This window comes from Pagrus pagrus (assembly GCF_965226575.1).
Source record: "Pagrus pagrus genome assembly, chromosome: 5".
In the NCBI taxonomy this organism is placed as follows: Eukaryota; Metazoa; Chordata; class Actinopteri; order Spariformes; family Sparidae; genus Pagrus; species Pagrus pagrus.
This window is the reverse complement of record NC_140189.1, coordinates 8,125,144-8,146,925: the sequence shown is the minus strand read 5'-3', so window position 1 is coordinate 8,146,925 and position 21,782 is coordinate 8,125,144. Positions and strand designations below refer to the sequence as shown.

The window sequence follows — 21,782 nt, the reverse complement described above, 5'->3', positions numbered from 1 at the left end:
GCAGCTGTTACTTTTCTCTTGAGGGATATTTTGATTTTAATACCAGAGCTCATACAAGTTTCTCCTGACACAGTTTTGCAGCGGCATCATCGCTGCATCCTGGTTAAACTCCGCCCAAGACGATTGTGATTGGTTTAAACACGTACTAACAAGCCAGAGCGTTTTTTTCCTTCTGAACCAGATGAGACCTGGTGCAGTCTCCAGCACTGACTCAGGTCAGTCTGTGGAGACGCAGGATTCATTTATAGTTGACAACCAGTTGATTAATTGATAAATTGCTGCAGCTCTGTTCTTCTTTTACTGTCTCAATTACCAAAGACAAGCAGCTCGTCCTCACATTTAAGAAGCTGAACCAGACCATGTTCAGTGTTTCTGCTCTAAAAATGACTGAAATGATGAATTATCAAAACACTCTGTGATTAACTTCCTTTGATCAATTAATTGATTAATCGACTGTAATCGAATCTTTCTGGGCCAAAGATCTTACCTGTAGTTTAATTAATTCGGAACAACATGGTGTCTCTTCCCAGTCTGTGTGTGATGATGCGTTCAGAACAAACATGACTCTCTCGACACCCAGTTGGTGAATGTCAGCGTCTGGAGCTGCGTCTGGATGACGGCAGCTTCAGGCTGTACCTGAGGCTGACCGGTGTCCAGGTCTCAGTCTGTCCATCTGTCTCCAGTGAGTGGCAGCTTCTTAATAGGTGTGTTAAATCATAAATAGTAAATGTGAGCAGCGGGTAGACGCAGACTGAATGAATCTGTCTCACCACATCAGTATGAACCCAGAACAAGGAGATTTCTCTGTGATCTGACTCAATAAATGGATCAGAAGACGCTGAAATAGGTCTGTTGGCCAGACGACAAGCAAACTACTTTAAAATGTTTGTTCCTTGACTGGAGTTCAGATCGATCAGAGCTATGCTGTGCTGAGACATATTTCCATGACTAACCAGGTAGTCTGACTTCCTCGCTCACTTTCCTCCACAGCAGCTCCTTTTCTGTCCTGTCCCAGTACAGTAGACGTGTTATCGTATAGCTCGGTGTCTGCAAACAGCCACGATTACTGATTATATTCTCTCCTCCATTGTTGTTCATGAATGTCCGGACATGAGAGATGTGAACGTCATGATGTCAGTATGAACGTCAACGCTGCTGGGTTTTAAGACGGCGCCATAAAAAATCCTCACTTGAGTTCAATATTTTCAACTCACGAATGCACGAATTTCATGCATCATTCACGTCGCCCACCGCAAATAAACATTAATTTGTGCCTCTTCTCATCTTTTCATCGACTGTATAATCTAGACACGTGAATAATTCACCCCGCTATGTCCTGAATGCCCCATAAGTCCGTTGACATCAGTAATAAAGAGCTGTATCGTCTGCGTAGAGACAGATTCTGAGCTTTGGTGGAAGGTCGACCACGTACAGTCAGACTGAGATGGTCCTTCAGACTCTGAATCTAACCTCAACTCAGGACGCTCTGGGATCATTCACAACAAATAAAGTTTAATACCAGACAACATAAACACCAACGCAACATATATCTGTGACAGATGGACTCAACCGCTCGCTTTTACGATGCTAATATAAACGTTTAAGAGTTTACACACTGACTGCTTCCATGTAGATACATTCACATCAGCCAGGTGTGTGTGTGTGTGTGTGTGTGTGTGTGTGTGTGTGTGCTTCACTCAGTTGGTTGTAAAGGAAGCAGTGATGTCACCAGTTGTTCAGACGCTGGCCGTCACATCATGCTGATGATTTAATGTCTGTGACCTGACACACCATCAGTATACAGAACACACACACAGTACAGTAGAGTAACAAAGGCAGCATTAAATGGTGTATGTATGGTTGGTGCCACTCTGCTCCGTTTGTCCTCCATCATGGCTGCTGTGTCTCAGTGTGTTCACTGTGTGAAACGTGACAACAGACGTTTCATCAGGTGACATCACAGCTCCTCTGGCAGCCATGTTGTTAATGAAAGGGGTCATTGTCTGAGAAATACACAGAGGGACCAGTTCATCAGTCTGAGAGCTCAGGGCTGCTCGGGGAGGGTTGTTCTTCTTATTCTGTCCACCCTCAGTTATCAGGCTTCAGTTATAAAAGCTCAACATTTCTTCTTCTTCTCTTAGCTTAGCATAAAGACTGGAAACAGAGGGAAATGGCTAGCCTGAGTCTGTCTCAAAGTGACAAACCCTCCACTCTGTCATTCTTCAGCACTGAGCTGCAGTCTCTTCATGTTACACAAGAGAAACTGTTTTATATGTTGAGTGTTGAGGAGAGTTCAGTCCGAGTCTGAGGAGTGAAGCTGCTTGGTACTCTGGTGGAACAGCAGCAGATACTTCTGTATGGTGCGCTCTGTTATACTCGGATGACCGTTCCACTGCACCTTTCCCTGTTGGAAAACTGATGATGATGATGATGATGATGATGATGTCATCACCTGTCTCTCTCTCTCTCTGTGTGTTTTAGGATCAGAGTTGTGTTCCTACGAGTTAGCAGGTCATAAATACCCCAGCCTTCCTGAGAGGTTCTCCAAATGTCCCAAACTTCCTGTTCCACCCAGGTACGTCCAGCCTCACCTGACTGCAGCTGACCCCTGACCTCTGTGTGACCTCTGACCTCTGTGTGTCCTCAGTAAGCCGCTGCCGGTGTTTAACCGCTGCACTCCGCTGGATGTTTCCTGTTATGCGAAGTTTGCCGAGGCCGTGGTGACATTCGTCAGTGACAACAGTGTTCTGCACCGACTGATTGCCGGCGTTGCCGCCAGTAAAGAGATCATCATCGGACTGTGTGTCCTCGCTCTGGGTGAGTTTACTGAGGTGACATCAGGACACAATCAGAGACAATACAATACTAATCACAGTAAAGTGATGTATGTAGAGGGCAGGTCGTCAGTGCTGGTTGTGCATCATGGGTAATACACAGTCATCATGGACAGAACTGCCCATGTCCGCAGTCAGTAAACAGGAAGTCAGATTCCTTCAGCCGGTTGTTATTAACAAAACTCCTCTCACAGATGAGAGCAGCCAATCAGGTACTTTGTCAATAGATGCTTAAACTGTGTGACCAGACCAGCTGGAGGAGCCTGAGTGAGGCTTCATCATGTCAGCTGTGTGGAGTTTCTTCAAGATAACCGAAGAAAAAAGCAAACGGCTGACTGATCTGAGGGCTGGCAGCACTTCAACACCACCACCTTGATAAAACACTCACCGAAACACTGTTGGAAGGAGACAAGTGCACCGCAACAACCACTACTGTTTCTCCACGAGCACGTTTGGGCCCGCTGAGTCAAACTGAGTAAACCCAGGCCCGGCAGATGTGACGCTGCACTTTAGTTCTGTGTCTGTGATGTATGACCTCTGACCTCTGTCTGTCTGTCTGTCTGTCTCTCAGTCCTTTCGATGATCCTCATGGTGATCATTCGTTACATCTCAGCTGTCCTCGTCTGGATCCTCACCTCGCTGGTCGTCCTTGGGTCCCTCGGTGAGGTCACTTCCTGTTTCCTCAGAGCGCATTTAAACCCTGTTCTGTCCGTTTACAACAAACTGAACGTCAATCTGTCTGTGTCCTCAGCGGGGACCAGCGTCCTCTGGTGGCTCTACATCGACCACCGGCTGTACGGGAACGACACCTCCACGAAAGTGACGAAGGAGGTGAAGGAGGAGGTGGAGGTCAGCAGAGACAGCGGACAGGCGCTGCTCGTCTACGCCGTCGCTGCCACCGTCTTCACCGTACGAATACCAGCTGATACAAACATGTTGTCTTCATGGCGAGTGGAGGCAGAGCGCTGTGTTTGATCAGGTTCCTCTGTTTCAGATCATCCTGTTGCTGCTGATGCTGTTCATGAGGAAACGGGTCGCTCTGACCATCGCTCTGTTCCACGTGGCGGGGAAAGTCTTCATCCACCTCCCCCTCCTCACCCTGCAGCCCTTCGTCACCTTCCTCGCCCTCCTGCTCTTCTGGATCTACTGGATCCTGGTCCTGCTCTTCCTGGGAACCACCGGTCAGTTGAAGAACCTGTTGGGGTCCAGGTGGGGCAGCTGTAGCTCAGTAGGTAGGGCGGGTTATCTAGTAATCAGAGGGTTGCTGGTTTGAATCTCTGGCTCCCCCAGCTGCATGTCAAAGTGTCCTTGAGCAAGATACTGAACTCCTGATGTTCCTGATGAGCAGGTCGGCGGTCCATTTACTGTTGAATGTCTTTAATCTTTTTTCATTTTCCTTCTTTTTAGACGTGAAGACATAAAACTGTCCAGATTTATTGATCTGAGTTGACTCTGGTTAAACAGCTAAGTATTGTTGTTGTTGCTAGAATAAGATCAAACTTTATTATCCTGAAGGAAAGCCGTGGACAGGAAGTCTGAATCACAGCCACGTGATAATAATCATGATACATGATAATAAAATGTAATAGGAGTGAAAGTAGAAATAAAACAAAATAAACTGAAATAGAAAACAGTCAAACATTCGATGATGTTTAAAAGTGAAAACAAAAATGTAAACGAGACATAAAGAAGCTCAACTGTTTGATTCAAATAAAACTTTATTAATCAGGAGGTTCAGAAATGGTTCTGATGATCTGAGCCCATCAGACTAAATGTAAACAAACACAGGGCTTGAAGCAGGAAAAAATCCTGTGCCTGAATTTTTTTTATGCGGGGGGGGGGGGAGATTTGCAATCTAAATGAATTAATCTGGTCCGAAACCAAAGGAAGGTAGGGGGGTCTGGGGGCATCCTCCCCCGGGAGAAAATTTTAGTGATTTTAATATGCAAATTACGCTTTTTGGAGCGAGTAGATACAAGTAGATACATGGCTCTTGCTAGGCACATTGTATATCCATCCATCCCAATTATAATCTTAGACATATCCCAGATTCCCAGTTAAAGAGAGAGCAAATCTCTCATAAAAGACGGCTTTGAGAGAATAAGAACACCGCACTTTCTTTCTTATCTTATATCTTTTTATTTTTTAAGTCTCTTCGCCTGTACAAGAATTTTGCATGCACGTGATCAATCAGCAGCTATTTTGATAACCAAATAAGGAAAAATGCCAACATGTATTTGTTGTAGCTTCTCAAATCAGATGATTTAAGCTTTTTTGTGTCATACCATACGTGATAGTAAACTGAATATATTTGGATTTTGGACCGTTGATCAGACAAAATATAACATTTGAAGACATCACCATGTACTCTAAGAAATTATAACCAACTATTATAGCTATTTTCTGACATTGTGTTGTGTTTATTACTTGTTTCACATCAGGTTTAATGTTTTGTGCCACTGTGCTCAGAGATATCAGCTGAGCTAAGATTTAAAAAAGGACTGTTTCATTTAATTTTACATTTCCTGAGACTTTCAGCACCGCAGTTTGGGTCAAAATTAGTCCAGCCGACTTCACTGCACTCAGCACCGGAGCACAGAAACAGAAATGAGTCGTTTGTTTCCGCTGGTTTTGCTCTCAGACATTAAGACTTTAATTTTTAAAGTCCTGCTGTTGTCCTGCGTTGCAAACCGATGCTTGAAAACGGGAGGCAACCGCCATTCCGGCATAACGCCATTCCGACATTAGGCCCTTATTGTGGGAATGACAACACTTAAACCTTTAATGAAACATCCCATCATTCCGACATTTTTTGCCTCCTGAGGTCGGAATGGTGGTATTAATTTCATTTTTAAATGTCTTGCCATTCCGACACATCTTTTAAAAGGGTTAGGGTTAGGGTTATGGGTTGCGGATTATGGTGAAACTTTGTCGGAATGCTGGGACGTTCGCATGTCGGAATAGTGGTATGTCGGAATAGTGGTATGTCGGAATGGCGGGATGTCGGAATTTTGGGATGTCGGAACGCCAGCATGTAACCCTTGAAAACAGACAATATTGAACGGTGTTTTCCACAGATTGAATGAAATACAGCAGCACTCAGGACTTGTTGCTCTATCTTTCAGTGATTTCTCTCCTTATCGGTGAAATATGACAAACTGAAGTCGCAGCTCCGGTTAACGTGGACGCCTATAGGGAGTAACGTTAGTGGCTAGTAGCTAAAGCTAAGCTAACGCTAACCGTATTTAACGAGCATGCAGCTGCAGCGGCTCCGGTGTTGACAGCGGAGTGAAAACACACCTGAATCTTTTCACACTAACTTGCCTGCAGACGAACCCGACAAATCCGCAGCATCACGCCTGCACCGTAAACGTTACAGTACCGGCTGACCGGAGTTAGAGATACTTTGCTGAATCAACGGCGCAAAACACAACGTTATGTTATTGTGAGCAGCATAAAAATATTTTCGGTTCGTTATGAGACTATGGCGGGGTGAATTAGACCGTGGCGGGCCGCCATGGTCTCGGTAATTAATGGGAAACACTGGGACGGGTGCTTCTCTGTGGGTTTTTTTCCTGTAGGTGTCAGGCTGTCGCCGCTGAGTTATTACTACATATTGTCCAATAAGGTTTATTCCGGCCTGAACAACATCAAACAGTCACTCCGGTGAGGCCAGACTCTATCACTCCCCTGCCAGCCGGACGACCCCCCCACCCATGTTGCCACATGTTGCTGTGGCAACACGATTAAAAAAAAAAAAACTTCACAAAAATATTCCTACGCCGGATTTCCAGCACCGTGCCGGAGGTCTTCAAGCCCTGCAGACAACAGCTGACCAACTGTGTCTGTGTGATTCTGCAGGGAACCCGATCCAGAACGAGGAGACGGGTCTGACAGAGTTCAGACTGACGGGGCCTCTGCAGTACCTGACCTGGTACCACGCTGTGGGTCTGGTCTGGATCACAGAGTTCATCCTGGCCTGCCAGCAGATGACTGTGGCTGGAGCCGTGGTCACGTACTACTTCACCAGGTGAGTCAGCGCCTGTACAAACCTGCTGGACAGAGTGCAGCTAGATGTTCCCCTGTATCCAGTCTTTATGCTAAGCTAAGCTAGCTATTACCCTGTCTCCAGTCTTTATGCTAAGCTAAAATAGCTGTTTCCCCTGTATCCAGTCTTTATGCTAAGCTAAGCTAGCTGTTCCCCTGTCTCCAGTATTTATGCTAAGCTAAGCTAGCTCTGTCCTTTCCTTCAGCAGATGAAGAATCAATACATACAAACATATTTGTGATCAAAGTAGATAAAAACAGGACAAAGTGAGTTTAAGGACTTTTATTGATTCAACATGTTGGAGACAAGGCAGCTGGTTTTTGATGATATTAGAGATAAAAACTAAAAGCAGCTGTGAACCGTGTCTGTTTCAGGGACAAGAACCGCCTCCCGGTGACCCCCATCCTGTCTTCAGTCCTGAGGCTGGTCCGGTACCACCTGGGCACCGTGGCTAAAGGATCCTTCATCATCACACTGGTCAAGATCCCCCGACTCATCCTCATGTACATCCACAACCAGCTGAAGGGAAAGGTAGGAAAACTTTATTAACACAACCAGCTGAAGGGAAAGGTAGGAAAACTTTATTAACAACACAACCAGCTGAAAGGAAAGGTAGGAAAACTTTACTAACAACACAACCAGCTGAAAGGAAAGGTAGGAAAACTTTATTAACACAACCAGCTGAAAGGAAAGGTAGGAAAACTTTATTAACAACACAACCAGCTGAAAGGAAAGGTAGGAAAACTTTACTAACAACACAACCAGCTGAAAGGAAAGGTAGGAAAACTTTATTAACACAACCAGCTGAAAGGAAAGGTAGGAAAACTTTATTAACACAACCAGCTGAAGGGAAAGGTAGGAAAACTTTATTAACAACACAACCAGCTGAAAGGAAAGGTAGGAAAACTTTATTAACAACACAACCAGCTGAAAGGAAAGGTAGGAAAACTTTATTAACACAACCAGCTGAAAGGAAAGGTAGGAAAACTTTATAAACAACACAACCAGCTGAAGGGAAAGGTAGGAAAACTTTATTTACAAAACAACCAGCTGACAGGAAAGGTAGGAAAACTTTATTAATAACACAACCAGCTGAAAGGAAAGGTAGGAAAACTTTATAAACAACACAACCAGCTGAAAGGAAAGGTAGGAAAACTTTATTAATAACACAACCAGCTGAAGGGAAAGGTAGGAAAACTTTATTAACACAACCAGCTGAACGGAAAGGTAGGAAAACTTTATTTACAAAACAACCAGCTGACAGGAAAGGTAGGAAAACTGTATTAACAACACAACCAGCTGAAAGGAAAGGTAGGAAAACTTCATTAACACAACCAGCTGAAAGGAAAGGTAGGAAAACTTTATTAACACAACCAGCTGAAAGGAAAGGTAGGAAAACTTTATTAACAACACAACCAGCTGAAAGGAAAGTTAGGAAAACTTTAACACAACCAGCTAAAGGGAAAGGTCGGAAAACCTTATTAACAACATGACCAGCTGAGAGGAAAGGTAGGAAAACTTTATTAACAACACAACCAGCTGAAAGGAAAGGTAGGAAAACTTTATTAACAACACAACCAGCTGAAAGGAAAGGTAAGAAAACTTTATTAACACAACCAGCTGAAAGGAAAGGTAGGAAAACTTTATTAACAACACAACCAGCTGAAAGGAAAGGTAGGAAAACTTTATTAACAACACAACCAGCTGAAAGGAAAGGTAGGAAAACTTTATTAACACAACCAGCTGAAAGGAAAAGTAGGAAAACTTCATTAACACAACCAGCTGAAAGGTAATATGACAGTCAGTCATATTATTGATTATGTATCAGCTGATGATGTCATTGTTTCTCAGGAGAACGCGTGCGCTCGCTGTCTGCTGAAAACTTGTATCTGCTGTCTGTGGTGTTTGGAGAAGTGCCTCAACTATCTCAATCAGGTAACACACCCACACACACACACACACACACACACACACACACACACACACACCTCAGTATCTTATCTTAATTGTCTCACCTTTATTTTCCAAGAATGCATATGCAGCCACAGCCATCAACAGCACCAGCTTCTGCACGTCTGCACGTGACGCCTTCGTGATCCTGGTGGAAAACGCTCTGCGCGTCGCCACAATCAACGCCGTCGGAGACTTTGTGCTCTTCCTGGGGAAGGTGAGACTGAGTTCAGTGCGTCCGTCTGTTTCCTGAACATTCTTCTCTAATGTAAAAACTAAATGGACTGAGCTGTGTGACTCTGTTTCAGATCCTGATCGTGACGTCGACGGCCTTTGCCGGGGTCCTCCTCCTGAACTACCAGCGGGATTACGCCGAGTGGCTGCTGCCTCTGATCATCGTGTGTCTCTTCTCCTTCCTGGTGGCTCACTGCTTCCTGTCCATCTTTGAGATCGTGGTGGACGTCCTCTTCCTCTGCTTCGCCATCGACACCAAGTACAACGATGGCACTCCGGGGAAGGAGTTCTTCATGGACAAGGCTCTGATGGTGAGACACACCGGACATGTTTCATCAGTCGTGAACGCATCGTTAACAAACCTTCAATCTGAACGTGACAGATGATGATATTAATAATGTGACGTATTGATTTGTCTACGAGTGACTTCCTGTCAACATTTTACATTTAAACACCAAATCAGACAAGTTCTCCGACACCCGCTGCGACCTTCTCTTAATGTGGACTCCTCCCCTTTTTATTTCCCTGCAGGAGTTCGTGGAGAGCAGCCGGCGGTTGGAGCGGGCGGTGGAGCGTGGGCGGAGCCGGGTGAAGGAGGCAGTGTCAGAGGGGGCGGAGATGAAGCCCATGGTGAGTGACAGCGGCGGCGGAGGGGGCATGGCCAGGCGGAAGAGCTTGTCAGAGGAGGTGGGGGCGGAGCTGGATGGAGACAGGGAGGAGTGGGAGGAGCTTCAGGAGTTCCAGGTGTACTACCTGCTGGTGGGGGTGCTGGTTGACTGGGTGCTGACGGAGCAGAGCGACTTCGTCCTCTGTCTGAGCGAGGACATCGTCCTCTTCCTCTGCGTCTACCTGCCCACCTCCACCCTCTTCCTGTTCGTCAGCCTGCTGCACACGCCAAGCCCTGCCCCCTCAGGCCCAAGCACAAAATCAGCCGCCGTCACCGCCACGTGCTAACAGATGCATGCTAACAGACACGTGCTAACAGACACGTGCTAACAGATGCATGCTAACAGACACGTGCTAACAGATGCACGCTAACAGACACGTGCTAACTGATGCATGCTAACATGTCCACACTGTCCTGAGCATGCTGATTGGATGAACACTGATGCATGCTAACCTTCCTCATCATCATCATCATCATCATCATCATCATCATCATCGTCATCATCATCACCGCTGCTTCCTCCTCAACATGTTGAACCAAACTTTGTTTTTTACTTTTGTATGTTTATATTTGTATAGTTTGTGATGATGTCATCGTCTCTGTCGGCCTTCTGTTCCTCACCTCAGTGCTTTACCGACTAAGCAGATAATAAACTCAGAGATGAAGCTTCAGGTTTCTGCTCCTCGTCTGTTTACATCAGATTAATAAATGTTTAAATATATAAATAATGATTCAAGTTGTCTGCAGGGTCCTAGCTTCCACATGTTACCTGCTCTGAATGAGACCAGAGTCACAATTACTGAAAATAAAAGTAATCTGATTAAATATCAAAACCTTCAACAATAATAAAAGTGTAATGAATTGTTTGGTGACCTTCTTAAATTCAGCTCCCTCCTCACTGGACTAACTGATCTGATTGGTTTCTCCTCACTACCCATGATGCTTCACTCACCTTCATTCCCCGCCTCCTCCTGCGTGCTGTGTGTGATGCTGAACCATGACAGTGTAACCATGTGGACTGTTTCCTGTTTCAGGCTCCGGGGACGAGTTCAGCTTGACCAAAATCAGCCAATGGGACTTCTTAAAAAAGAGACATTCCAAATGTTTATTTTTACCAACGTGTAACATGTTTACTATGGTTTCACTCCAGGGAAAACGATATTTTAATAAGAAACTGTAAAAACGTAACAATGTAATGAAGCACTTTATATTGAAGCGCTGCAGATTTTAAACAGGCTGATGCATTTTTTCGTAGTGATGTCGTTTTTTATAAAACTCACCTGAACTCATCATCTGCGCTCACACTTCAGTTGTAACACTGCAGCCGGGACACTTTTTCTGTTTGTCCACGAGCTGCCGATCACTCACGCACACTCCTCACCGGACTCCATGTTGGATCAGGAGCGCTGTGATGACATCGGAGGGGTGGAGCCTGTGGACAGATGGATGTGAGAGGAAGGGGTCAAAGGTCAGACAGACTGTGCTGCAACGTCTCTTCTGTTGCTCATCAGCCTGACGGGATGCACCGCCAGCTGATCGATCAATACATCCGATTGATTAGTATCCATGACATCCATCAGATCAGACCGCTGAGCGGAGACGGTTCCACTCATTCACTGATCTCGTTATGATCAATCAAAGTGAACGTGACACTGCCACAGAGAGACTCACAGTGAGTGCAGCTTCTGGAAGTGAACTTCTGTCACCGTTGATCTGAACTCCCATGATGCCTCGCTCCTGTTACATTCATCACATCCTGTCAGCGGTGTCTCCATGGTAACAGGACGCTAACCGTTCGGCACGTCGTTCATTCACAAAGATTAGATTAGCGATTTTATCGAGTGAATTCTGTTGTGACTTGTTAACGTAGCTGAAGCCTGGAGAGTTGCTGCTGCGTCACACATAATCATGTGACCGCTCAGAAACCCTTTATTCAACCCATTAAGACCCGTTTACAACACGTCTTCAGTCACACGTCCCGAGAGTGAACACGTTATCCGGGACACGCCCTCGTCACACTGGGCTTCACGGGCTCAAGAGTTTAAAGCTTGAAACCAAAACGAGCGATTTGTCTTGTCGTTACGAGACAAATCATGATGATAAAACTTTTGATGATCAGAGTGACCAGCTGCTCGTCTCATTAATTATTCCTGTCCATTGACGTCCTCGTCCAGACTTCGTGATCTTTAGTCTACAGAGACCCATCAGACTCCTGGTAGCTCTGACGTAACTGTCCCATCAGAGTCGCAATGACTCAATAAGCTGATGCGACTTTCACAGATGCGGTAAACATTTCCATGGTAACAGCAAGCTCCACCAATCAGAGACGTGGCTGTAGTGTCGTACTTCTTGAAATCACAAAACGTTTTTCTTACAACGAGGCTGATATCACAGTGACTGGGCCCGTCTACAGGAGCTGATGCCATCGTTCACAACCTCAGAGCTCCTGGAGAGTCCGTCGGTACCGTTAACACAGTATGATGAAATTCAACTCAGAATACCAACAGAATCTTCACTTCCAGAACCTCACTGCTGATCACTGCTGATCACTGATCACTGCTGATCACTGGATCATTATGGACGTGGTCTCGCTGGCACAAGGTGTTTGACTTCATGTCTCTTCCATCAGTTCACGTCACAGTAAAACATTTTCCGGGTCAACAGGTTAAAAATGAGCAGTGTCTTCATAGAAACAATCATGTCATCATGAGAACAGGATTCTGATTGGCTGTTGATGGCTGATGACGGCCTGTTTAATGGTTCACGTGTAGCTCGCAGTGCGACGCCTGTTTCAGACTCCATGTCGAGTGTGTCATTGTGTGGGCGGAGTCACAGAGTGTTGGGAGAGGTTCATAATGTTTGTGGTGATGTCGAGTCTGAAGCAGGCGTCAGCGTCCCGTCAGCTGATCTGTGACGGAGACCTGGATCCAACTTCCTGTCCTGGAGTTCGATCTCTTCTTCACTGTCTGAAAGTGTTTCCATTAAAATCCAGAGAAGAAGAAGGTTGGAGGTGTGTGGGCGGAGCTTCCTGTGGCGTTCACACAGTCAGCAATAAAACAAACTGCATCATGTGACCACATCACAACAATAACAACAACAAGTCTTCCTGCTTCGGTTGGTTCGACACATCTTCTCAGACAGGAAGTCGACTGTCTGACCTTTAATGTCCATCAGTCATTGTCCACCTGTCCGACACAAGACAACTGACGGGGCAACCTGAGAGGCAACCGACCGGGCAACCTGAGACACTGACCACATCAGCGTCCAGTCGCTCAGTGAGGTGCAGTCCTTTGAGTAGTTTGATCTCAACACTTTCACAAACAGGAAACAGCAGCTGATCACTAAACGTTGACAGACGACTCATGTTGATCTGTTGCCGTCCTGGTTGCCTGTCGCCTTGTTGCTCTGCAGGTTGAGCTGAGCGTCGGGCTGAATCCAAACGTCCAGGCGACGAGTCCACTGGAGATCAATAAGGTGATTATTATTGATCTGCTGACACTCATCAGTCCTCGTGGACCAGGATTCTCCTGGATCATGTGACCATCTGTCTGTGACTTACAGCAGCTGAGGCTCATGGGTACTGTAGTATTCAAAGAAAGACTGGACGTTTGTTTTCAGGCTCACGCTGCTGGCTCGATCAGCTGTGACGTGTCAGTTCAGACCCTCTGATGTGTCTCTGATGACCTGAAGGACGTGATGATGAACGTTGTTCTGTAGACCGTCTGAAGGTGGCCTTCCTGTCCCGGGGTGTGAACAAGCTCAGAGGTGTGTGTGTCTCTTAAAACGGACGGTTTCAGGCGGCGACTGTTCCCATCATCCACCTCCCTCACTGGACGAGCTGGAGAGTTTCTGCTCTGAGTTCTGTTTCTGAAGATGGACCTTGGTTCTGTTAACGTGGCTCAGTTCACAGACGGACCTTTACTTTGAAATATTCAGAGCATGTGTGTGTTTAAAACAGATGAGACGAGCATGTTTACTAATGCACACACACACACAGACACACACACACACACACACACACACACACTCCTGGATGAAATATTTAAATTCTTCTCAAACATTTCGTCACATTTATTTTGGATGATGTGACTCGTGTGTCGCCGGGCAGATTAACCTGCAGGAACTGAAGAGTTTCATTCAGATGAACTGATTATTGATTAGTGACGTCTCCATGTGTTCAGATCAGCTGACTGTGATGTGACAGAATCAGATTCAGTTTATCTTCTGTAAATTAAAATCTGAAATTTCTCTGAAAAAGAAAAGAAAAAAATGTTTCTAATAATTTTCCTGAAAAGAACAAAACGTGTCTGAAGATCAGAGAGGAACGGACATTTAAACTTATTATAAACTTAATCAGATAAAAAATCAATTATTGTTTCTGTTCTGTTCTGTTCAGTACAGAAGTGTGTTAGTCTGCGGCTCTCACCAGGTTCCGACCAGCCGGTAAAACAAACGTCTCAGCTCATTAAGACTTAAGTGATGTTTGAAACTAGGTAGGAAACATCTGTAGTGCTTTCCAATCATGATCAATCAGCTGTGTAAACGGGAAGTCACTGTAGCATCACAAGCTAGCAGAACAAATAACTAGTTTTCTAAATATTAGCTTTAATTCTGTGCACACATGAAGAAATCTGTTTCAGTTTATGAGAAGGAAAGATCTGTTGATGCTAAGCTAACTGATGCTATCTACTCATTTCGTTAAATGTTGTCAGGCTAACATGAAGTTGTTTTATTTTACTGAAATATAATTTAAAATCTTTCAGATTGAATCATTATGAAACATCATCTATCAAGTTTCAGCTCTGACATGTCGACCGTACTTCATTGAAGCACAACACATATTAGCATGCTAACGTTAGCTTTCTAAGTTAGCTACACACCAGTTACAGCTGCAGTTAGCGGCTAAGTCTGATCTGATCTGATGACTGACACTTGAATGAGGACGTCCGCAGTAACTTTACTCTCCAACACGTCAGTAAAGTCGTTCAGAACATTTTCTAGTATTTTGAAGGAAGACGACACCAGAGATTAATAATTAATTATTAATAATCAAAGCAGAAACTTTTCACCCTATTTTTCCTCTGAAGCTGAAACACTTATGTTGTTTTACAGACTGAATGAATTCAGCTGCAGGTTTGATGAGTTGACGTCACTGTTGTGTTTGTGATGACATGAAGGTTTTTGATTTATTGAGATCAGCTGTAAACATTCATTCTTCCACCTGATCAATCAGAACGTTTACATTTTTAACTTCCTGTCAGAATTGGATCATTAATCAAAGCTGTGATTTATTTTCTGGTTGATTTCAGATAAAAAATCTAAATTGAGTTTGTTGAGATGAAACTTTTCAGCTCCTCCGTCACCTGCTCATCAATAATCTGCTTCATTCATCAATCCGACCAATCAGAAGCTCCACCTGCTGAAGGTGTGGGGTCGGCAGATGTGCTGCAGGTTAGGGACGCTCCAATCAGGATGCTTATACTGAGTATTGATCCGATACTAATCACTGATCAGTTCAAACGGCGTCAATCAGCCTCTCTGATCCCTGAGCAGCTTCAACCAGCAGGCCCTGGTGACGGAGATGACATCACAGCTGATGTCATCGCAGCTGATGTCATCACTGCTGATGTCATCAGTGTCCGTCTGTGGTTGGTTGTTTCTGTTGAAGGTAAACTGGGCGAGAAGCTGCCAAAGATGTACGGAGTGTTAGCTTAACCTATGGAGTGTTAGGTTAACGAAAGGAGTGTTAGGTTAAGGAAAGGACTCGGAGCGCTAAGAGAAACATAAACTAGAGTGTTTTCATTCAGAAAAATCCTGTTGGCTACATTAGCTTCTAGCATGTTAACACAGGTTCTAGAGCGTGCTAGCAGCCTAAAGACACTTCCTGTCTGACTCCCAAGGCACTATTTTGTAGCTGCAGGGGTTTATGGGTATGATCACCTGGACAACTTTTAAAAATAATCAAAACTAGCTGCAGGTTTGTTTTTACTCACAAGAAGACAGTCGAGTTAAAACACAATCGAAGTAAGAAAACATTTTTCTTCTGTTCATTAAAAATCTCAGATTAACTTGGAAACACTGAACTGGACCGTTGTTCTCTTCATTAGCACAAACTGCAGTAAACCAGCGAGCTCTGAACTGTTAGCGTAGCAACAGGAAGTGAGGAAGTACTTCCTGTTCACAGAGACAGACGGTGGAAGGTCTCAGCACAGTGTCAGCAGGAAATTTACACTAGATCTAGATCTAGATCTGTGCAGCCGGCAGCTCACCGCTAACATGCTAACCAGCCGCCATGATGCTAGCTCCGACAGACGCTGTGTGCACGTTTCTGATCTGAAACCATTAGTAACACTGATCAGGTGTGAACGGACTGGAGCGTCCCTACCTGTACCAAAGTCACCTGACACGTCACGTTCTGGTCGTCATGGTTACTGCATTCTAAATACCGAGGAGCGTCTGAAGCGTCCTCTTGCGCTGATCACAGCGGAGACGTGACCAGAACAAGTTGCATGTTCATATGTTATCACAGCGCGTCATGTTGGTACGTACGGTGAATAATCTGCTGTTAGACTCACAGAACTAAAGTTACCTGGCGGACGTTAGCGGACAGAGTCCACCTGTCAGGTGTAACACTAGTGTTTAGGTTTTCTCTGCAGTAAGAAGTTGTTTGTAACATTGAAGAACTTTTTCTTTTGTTCTGCGTTGACTTTTTTATATTTATCATTTCTTATGTATATTTGTTTTTTAAGAAAAATAATAAAATGGAAAATTTGAAGCTGAACGTCTGAAGTCTTCTGTGTTCTGAGCTGAGTGTTAAAGGTGCAACACGTAAGAATTATGTGAGAAACGTAAACAATCATATCACCAGAACAACAGCTAGCTTGATCTCTGCCACACGATCCAGACGTCGTGATGTCATAACTGATTTCTTGAATGTTTCCTACATAATGCTCCTTTAATGTCAGCGGGACAAACAACAACACGTTTGTGTTTTAACAAGATTCTTCATGTATTAAACGTTCTGTTGGTCAAAGCAGCTAACGATCATCTTCCTCAGTGATTCATCTGTCCTCCGAGCCTCAACGATCAGCTGATGAGAGTTTGGTGGTCAGAGGTCAAAGGTCACTGTGACATCATCACGTTCAGGAAGCTGACTGGAGCAGACGAACGACCACGACGAGGAAATCACTTTAATTTTGAATCCTCAAGTCGTTCGATTGATCGATTATTGATTTCAAGATTGAATTATTTTGTCTTGTTACGTTATGAAGTGTTTAATTTTCACTAAAGCTTCAGATCTCCTTCAGTAATTAATAATCAGTGGTTGTAGTGACGACTTCATCACAGTCATTAAGCGTCTGCAGGGTTCCTCATGAGCAACATGACGCCCACAGTAACCGGCTCTGTAGCAGCCGCCTCTGGGCTCATCGCAGCGGGTCGACCCCGGTGCCGACTCGTACCGGCTGCCTTAAATTTGTTTGCATTACTTTCATCCGTTTTTTTGTATTGATCATTTACGCGTCAAGACGCGCCCTCTGTTGTGTAAAGGTGAGTCTGCTGCTGAGACAGTCTCACATAGCCTACAGAGGTGGAAGAGGATTATGCATTATATAGGAGATACTCTTGTAAACATCTATGCCCCCAATAAATATGATGGAAGGTTTTTTAAAAATATAGCAAATGTGATAGTAAGGGGAGTGGAACTATGATAATAGGTGTTCAGGATGGACGAATGGACAGGTTTCCCTCCGTTTCTGGCTCAGGTTTAAAAAAACAGAATGCTTACTAATATGATTCAAGAAGCAGGACTAGCAGATCCATGGAGAGACAAGCACCCAAAAAAGAGATTATACATTCTATTCCAATCCACACAACAGTTATTCAAGGATTGATTTCTTTATCATTTCAAAGCAACATCTGCACAACGTCTTGGACTGCAAAAATGAAGCTATAACAAAAAGTGCACATGCACCCATGCACCAGTTATTCTTACTATAGACATAGGAGGAGAAACACTTTTTAAATATTGGAGACTTAATACATCAGTTCTAGCAGATCAAGAAGTATTGAATGAACTTTAGAAGAATACTTCTTGCTGAATGACAATAATGAAGTAACACCCTCAATTCTCTGGGAAGGTTGTAAAGCAGTTATACGGGGGAAGATGATAGAAATATCTTCAAGGCTGAAAAAAATAAGAATGAAAAAACAAAAGGAACTTGAAAAAAACAAAAACATTCAATAAAGAAACTCTTGGAATTCAAAGAAACTAGACAGAAGCTGGATGAACTTTTGACGTATAAGGCAGAAGGAGCTATACGCTTCTCGTACAGAGGTTTTATGAAATGGGTAATAGAGCAAGTCGGGTGCATTTCAAGTACGTAAAGCACAATCTAACAGATTAGTGGCAAAGATTAGTCATCCAAAATCTGACAAATTATGAAATCACCAACAGATATAGCTGGAGCTTTTGCAGAGTATTTTAAAGATCTGTATGCAGACCCAGAGCAGACTCCACTGAAGAATGAATATAAGATTTTTTTTCAAAAATAAAACTACTGTCATTGACTGAGGAAGAGGCTCTTGATATGATCACACCAATCACAGAAGAGGAGGTACTAAATACCATAAAGACTCTGAGAAAAAAATAATCACCAGGAATAGACTACACCTGCATTAGTGAGTTTTTAACTTTGCACTTTCTAAAGGAGATGCCCCACCAACGTGGTCTGAAGCTATTATTTCTGTATTATATGAAGAAGGTAGAGATCCGACTAAATGTGATGGGTACAGACCGATTAGCCTGCATTAGAGTTAATGGGTGCTGCTCAAAGTTTTTCCCCCTTGAAAGAGGGGTCAGACAGGGCGACTGTCTCAGTCCCTTATTATTCATGATTAGTATAGAGCCTCTAGCTGAGACAATAAGCAACAATAAAGATATAAGGGGAATAACTGATGATGGACATAAAGAACACATCGCTTTTTGCGGATGATATACTTGCACTAATCAGTAATCCTTCATTATCCATCCCTGCTTTAATGAAGGATTTAAATGACTATGGAACAATTTCAGGATTTCTGATTATTTAAACAAAATCTATTGCAATGATGCTTTATGGGGAGAAGTCAGTTGAACTAGAGGAAAAAGTAAAGTTTCAATGGACCAAGAATAGTTTTAAATACTTGGGAGTGGTAATAACACCATTATCATCCCAATTATTTACAGCCAACTGATAAAGGAAATAAGACAGGATCTGAAAAAGTGGGAGCTCTTACCTCTGTCATTAATGGGTAGAGTAGAAACTGTACCAGTGAATATTTTACCACGCCTGCTTTTATGTTTCAGTCACTTCCATTGATTATTCAAAAAAACACTTTCAAATCTTTGGATAAAATGATTTCAAACTTTATTTGGCAAAACAAATAGGCAAGAATAAATTATAGAAAGCTGCAATGTTCCAAAAGGGACGGAGGTTTGAATTTACCCAATTTGCAAAATTACTATTGGGCAGCTCAACTCAAGGCAGTTATGGGTTGGATTACAGAAGATACAGATTCAATGTGGGTCGGAATGGAACAGAACTCCGGCCCAATCTCTCCAGGTTCTCTATTCCTGAGTCAAACAGATTGAAAAAACTTAAAATAAAAAATGAATGGGTCCTCTAATATCTCAAGATGGATCTCTGAGACTGCTGGTGGATGCAGGCTGATCTGGTCCTGGTGTTGATCTGGTCCTGGTCCTGGTGTTGATCTGGTCCTGGCTGTCACAAATGTCGATAACTTCATCCTGGTCCTCAAAGCTTAGATAATCATCTCTGAGTTCAGAGTCAGTGCGAGAGGTTGATCACCTGATCCTGGGTTTGAAACATCATCAGATGTGAAGTCTGATTCATGGCCTTTACCTGTAACACCTTTCAGGAAGTCATTAAATCCAGCAGTTAGGTCCATAATAACCTTTCCGCTGCTGCCTCCTTGTTTTCTTGGTGTATCCATCTTATCTCAACAGTCCTTGTAGTTAACCTCCGTCTGGTACTTAACAAACTTCACACTGACAGCTTGTATTGCTGTGTGATGACTTGCTGTCTTTCTGCTGTTCGATTCAAAACTGAAGGGAAATGCAAGTTGCTCCTTCTCTTACATGGTGGTGCAGGTGTGGGATAGTGTCCCATGGACTTTTAATTGAACTTCTGCTGCGTCTACATCTATATCACTCATGAAAACATTGTGCCTTTATGCTTTTATGGTCCTTTAAAGGAGTCACATGAGGTTACATAGATATGGGACTGTACCGTGACATCAACAGTGTAGTGATGACTACTGGTGCTTTCACATAATATTAACACCAAGAGATTTTACATGAATAATCATAGTAATCAGTAAATATAATGACTGAGTGGGTAAAGACAAATAACAGAATAACTAAAACTGTTTGGTAAGTTTAGAGAATTACATCAGTTAACTGTAAAACAACCTTTAAAACCAGGAAAACACAACACTTACACCATATCACTGTATAACTATATTCAACATCTGAGATTATAACAATTCTTATGTAACTAACATTTATATTATATCAATATGTATATTGATATTATATCGGTATACATTTAACAGCAGTGAAGAACAGTGCAGGTGGTGCTGATGAACAGATTCTGTTGGAACAGAGCTGAAGAAGTTATAAACATTGCAGCTACAGTTGTCTTATAATTACACACAGTGTAGACGAAGACCTGAGCAGATGAGTCCATATTGTAACTACAGTGTTAATCTGTAAGAGCTCTGCAGGCCTGAACTGCAGCCACTTATTATTACTGACTGTATTTACTGTACAATGAACAATAACGTTGATGTCAGTGAGCGTTTACTACTTAACTGCTGCCAACCTCAGCACATAGACACCAGCTTAAATGAATGAAACGGGTGCTTTACATCTCGTGTTGAGCATTTAGCAACAAAGTTGTAGCTAACAGCAAAACATTATCCTCTGAGGGAACATTGGCACGTTATTTCATGATGATTTTGAGAGACAGTCCCGTTAGTAAAGTTGAGTGAAAACAGCATCATTATTGTTTGAGTTTGTGTCTGAGTGACTGACAAAGTTTACATTTGTTGTCCTCTAACAACAAGGGCCGCGTTTCCCAGATTCGTTAAGAAGCTCTTAAGTGCTAAGATCTTCTTAGGAGCGCTCTTAAGAACGCTGTGAAAGAAGGATGCGTTTCCCAGAGTCGCTCTTAGCTTAAGAAGATCTTTCACTAAGAAGGAAATGTAAGATCGAGCTGACCCACTCTTAACAGCCTTCTTAGCGACCAAATGCTCAGTGATCAAGCGCGTCAGGGAAATTTATATCCTCCACTTTGCGAAATAATAAAACAATGCTCAGTGTTGAAATGCGCTCATAGCTGCGGACCACTGGCGCAAGAAAAAAAAATAGAAAATGGTAGATGAAAAAAAAACCTTTTTATTGAATTACACGTTTAAGTTTTCCGCAACATCTGCATATATGAGTTTAAAGTACTACACATTAAAAAAAAAACAACCCTGTGGCATTTCACAGATATCAAGGGAACAGATGTATTAAACTCAACTGAACCTCATCCAGAGAGGCTTCCCCTGCTACTCTATATAAATGCGTTGCCAAAGTCCACGCGTGTGAGAAACCATGGCTGCAATACAGCACATTCTCCCTCAGACCAACAGCGTCGCCGTGCGCGAAGCCAGACGGTTTACATAAATGCATACGTGCGTCAGCACTTCTCCCCACTGGACGTGCTGTCAGACCGGGCTGTCCAGGCAAAGTACCGGCTGCCCCGTGCGGAGATCCAACGGCTGATCACTCTGTGCTGCACCTCCGGGCTGAGGCCAAAATTGCAGCGGGTTGCTCTCTGGATGTGTGGAGACACCAGAGTGATCAGCCGTTGGATCTCTTTGCCTGGACAGCCCGGTCTGACAGCACACACACACACACACACACACACACACACACACACACGTAAAGAGGTGGGTGATCGATCTACCTGGCATCGATTGATTCAGCACAGCAGCAGCGCGG

The 21,782-nt window shown here is 43.7% G+C and overlaps 1 protein-coding gene across 3 annotated transcripts in view; it reads left to right on the top strand.

Annotated features, from left to right (window-relative positions):
• slc44a1b (solute carrier family 44 member 1b) overlaps window positions 1–16,514 on the top strand; it is a 32,374-nt gene extending 15,860 nt beyond the window's left edge. For 2 of the 3 annotated variants that reach the window (XM_084353708.1, XM_084353709.1), the window contains 11 exons: window positions 2,482–2,575; window positions 2,648–2,817; window positions 3,406–3,495; window positions 3,586–3,743; window positions 3,829–4,015; window positions 6,696–6,864; window positions 7,257–7,413; window positions 8,734–8,817; window positions 8,912–9,049; window positions 9,141–9,377; window positions 9,598–10,599. In XM_084353708.1, coding sequence (XP_084209834.1) covers window positions 2,482–2,575; window positions 2,648–2,817; window positions 3,406–3,495; window positions 3,586–3,743; window positions 3,829–4,015; window positions 6,696–6,864; window positions 7,257–7,413; window positions 8,734–8,817; window positions 8,912–9,049; window positions 9,141–9,377; window positions 9,598–10,020 — 1,907 coding nt within the window. In that variant the 3' untranslated portion in view covers window positions 10,021–10,599. Of the gene's footprint in view, window positions 1–2,481; window positions 2,576–2,647; window positions 2,818–3,405; window positions 3,496–3,585; window positions 3,744–3,828; window positions 4,016–6,695; window positions 6,865–7,256; window positions 7,414–8,733; window positions 8,818–8,911; window positions 9,050–9,140; window positions 9,378–9,597; window positions 10,600–10,767 lie in introns of those variants that run through there. The other variant, XM_084353710.1, reaches the window with a different exon arrangement.
• The last annotated feature ends 5,268 nt before the right edge of the window (window positions 16,515–21,782 follow it).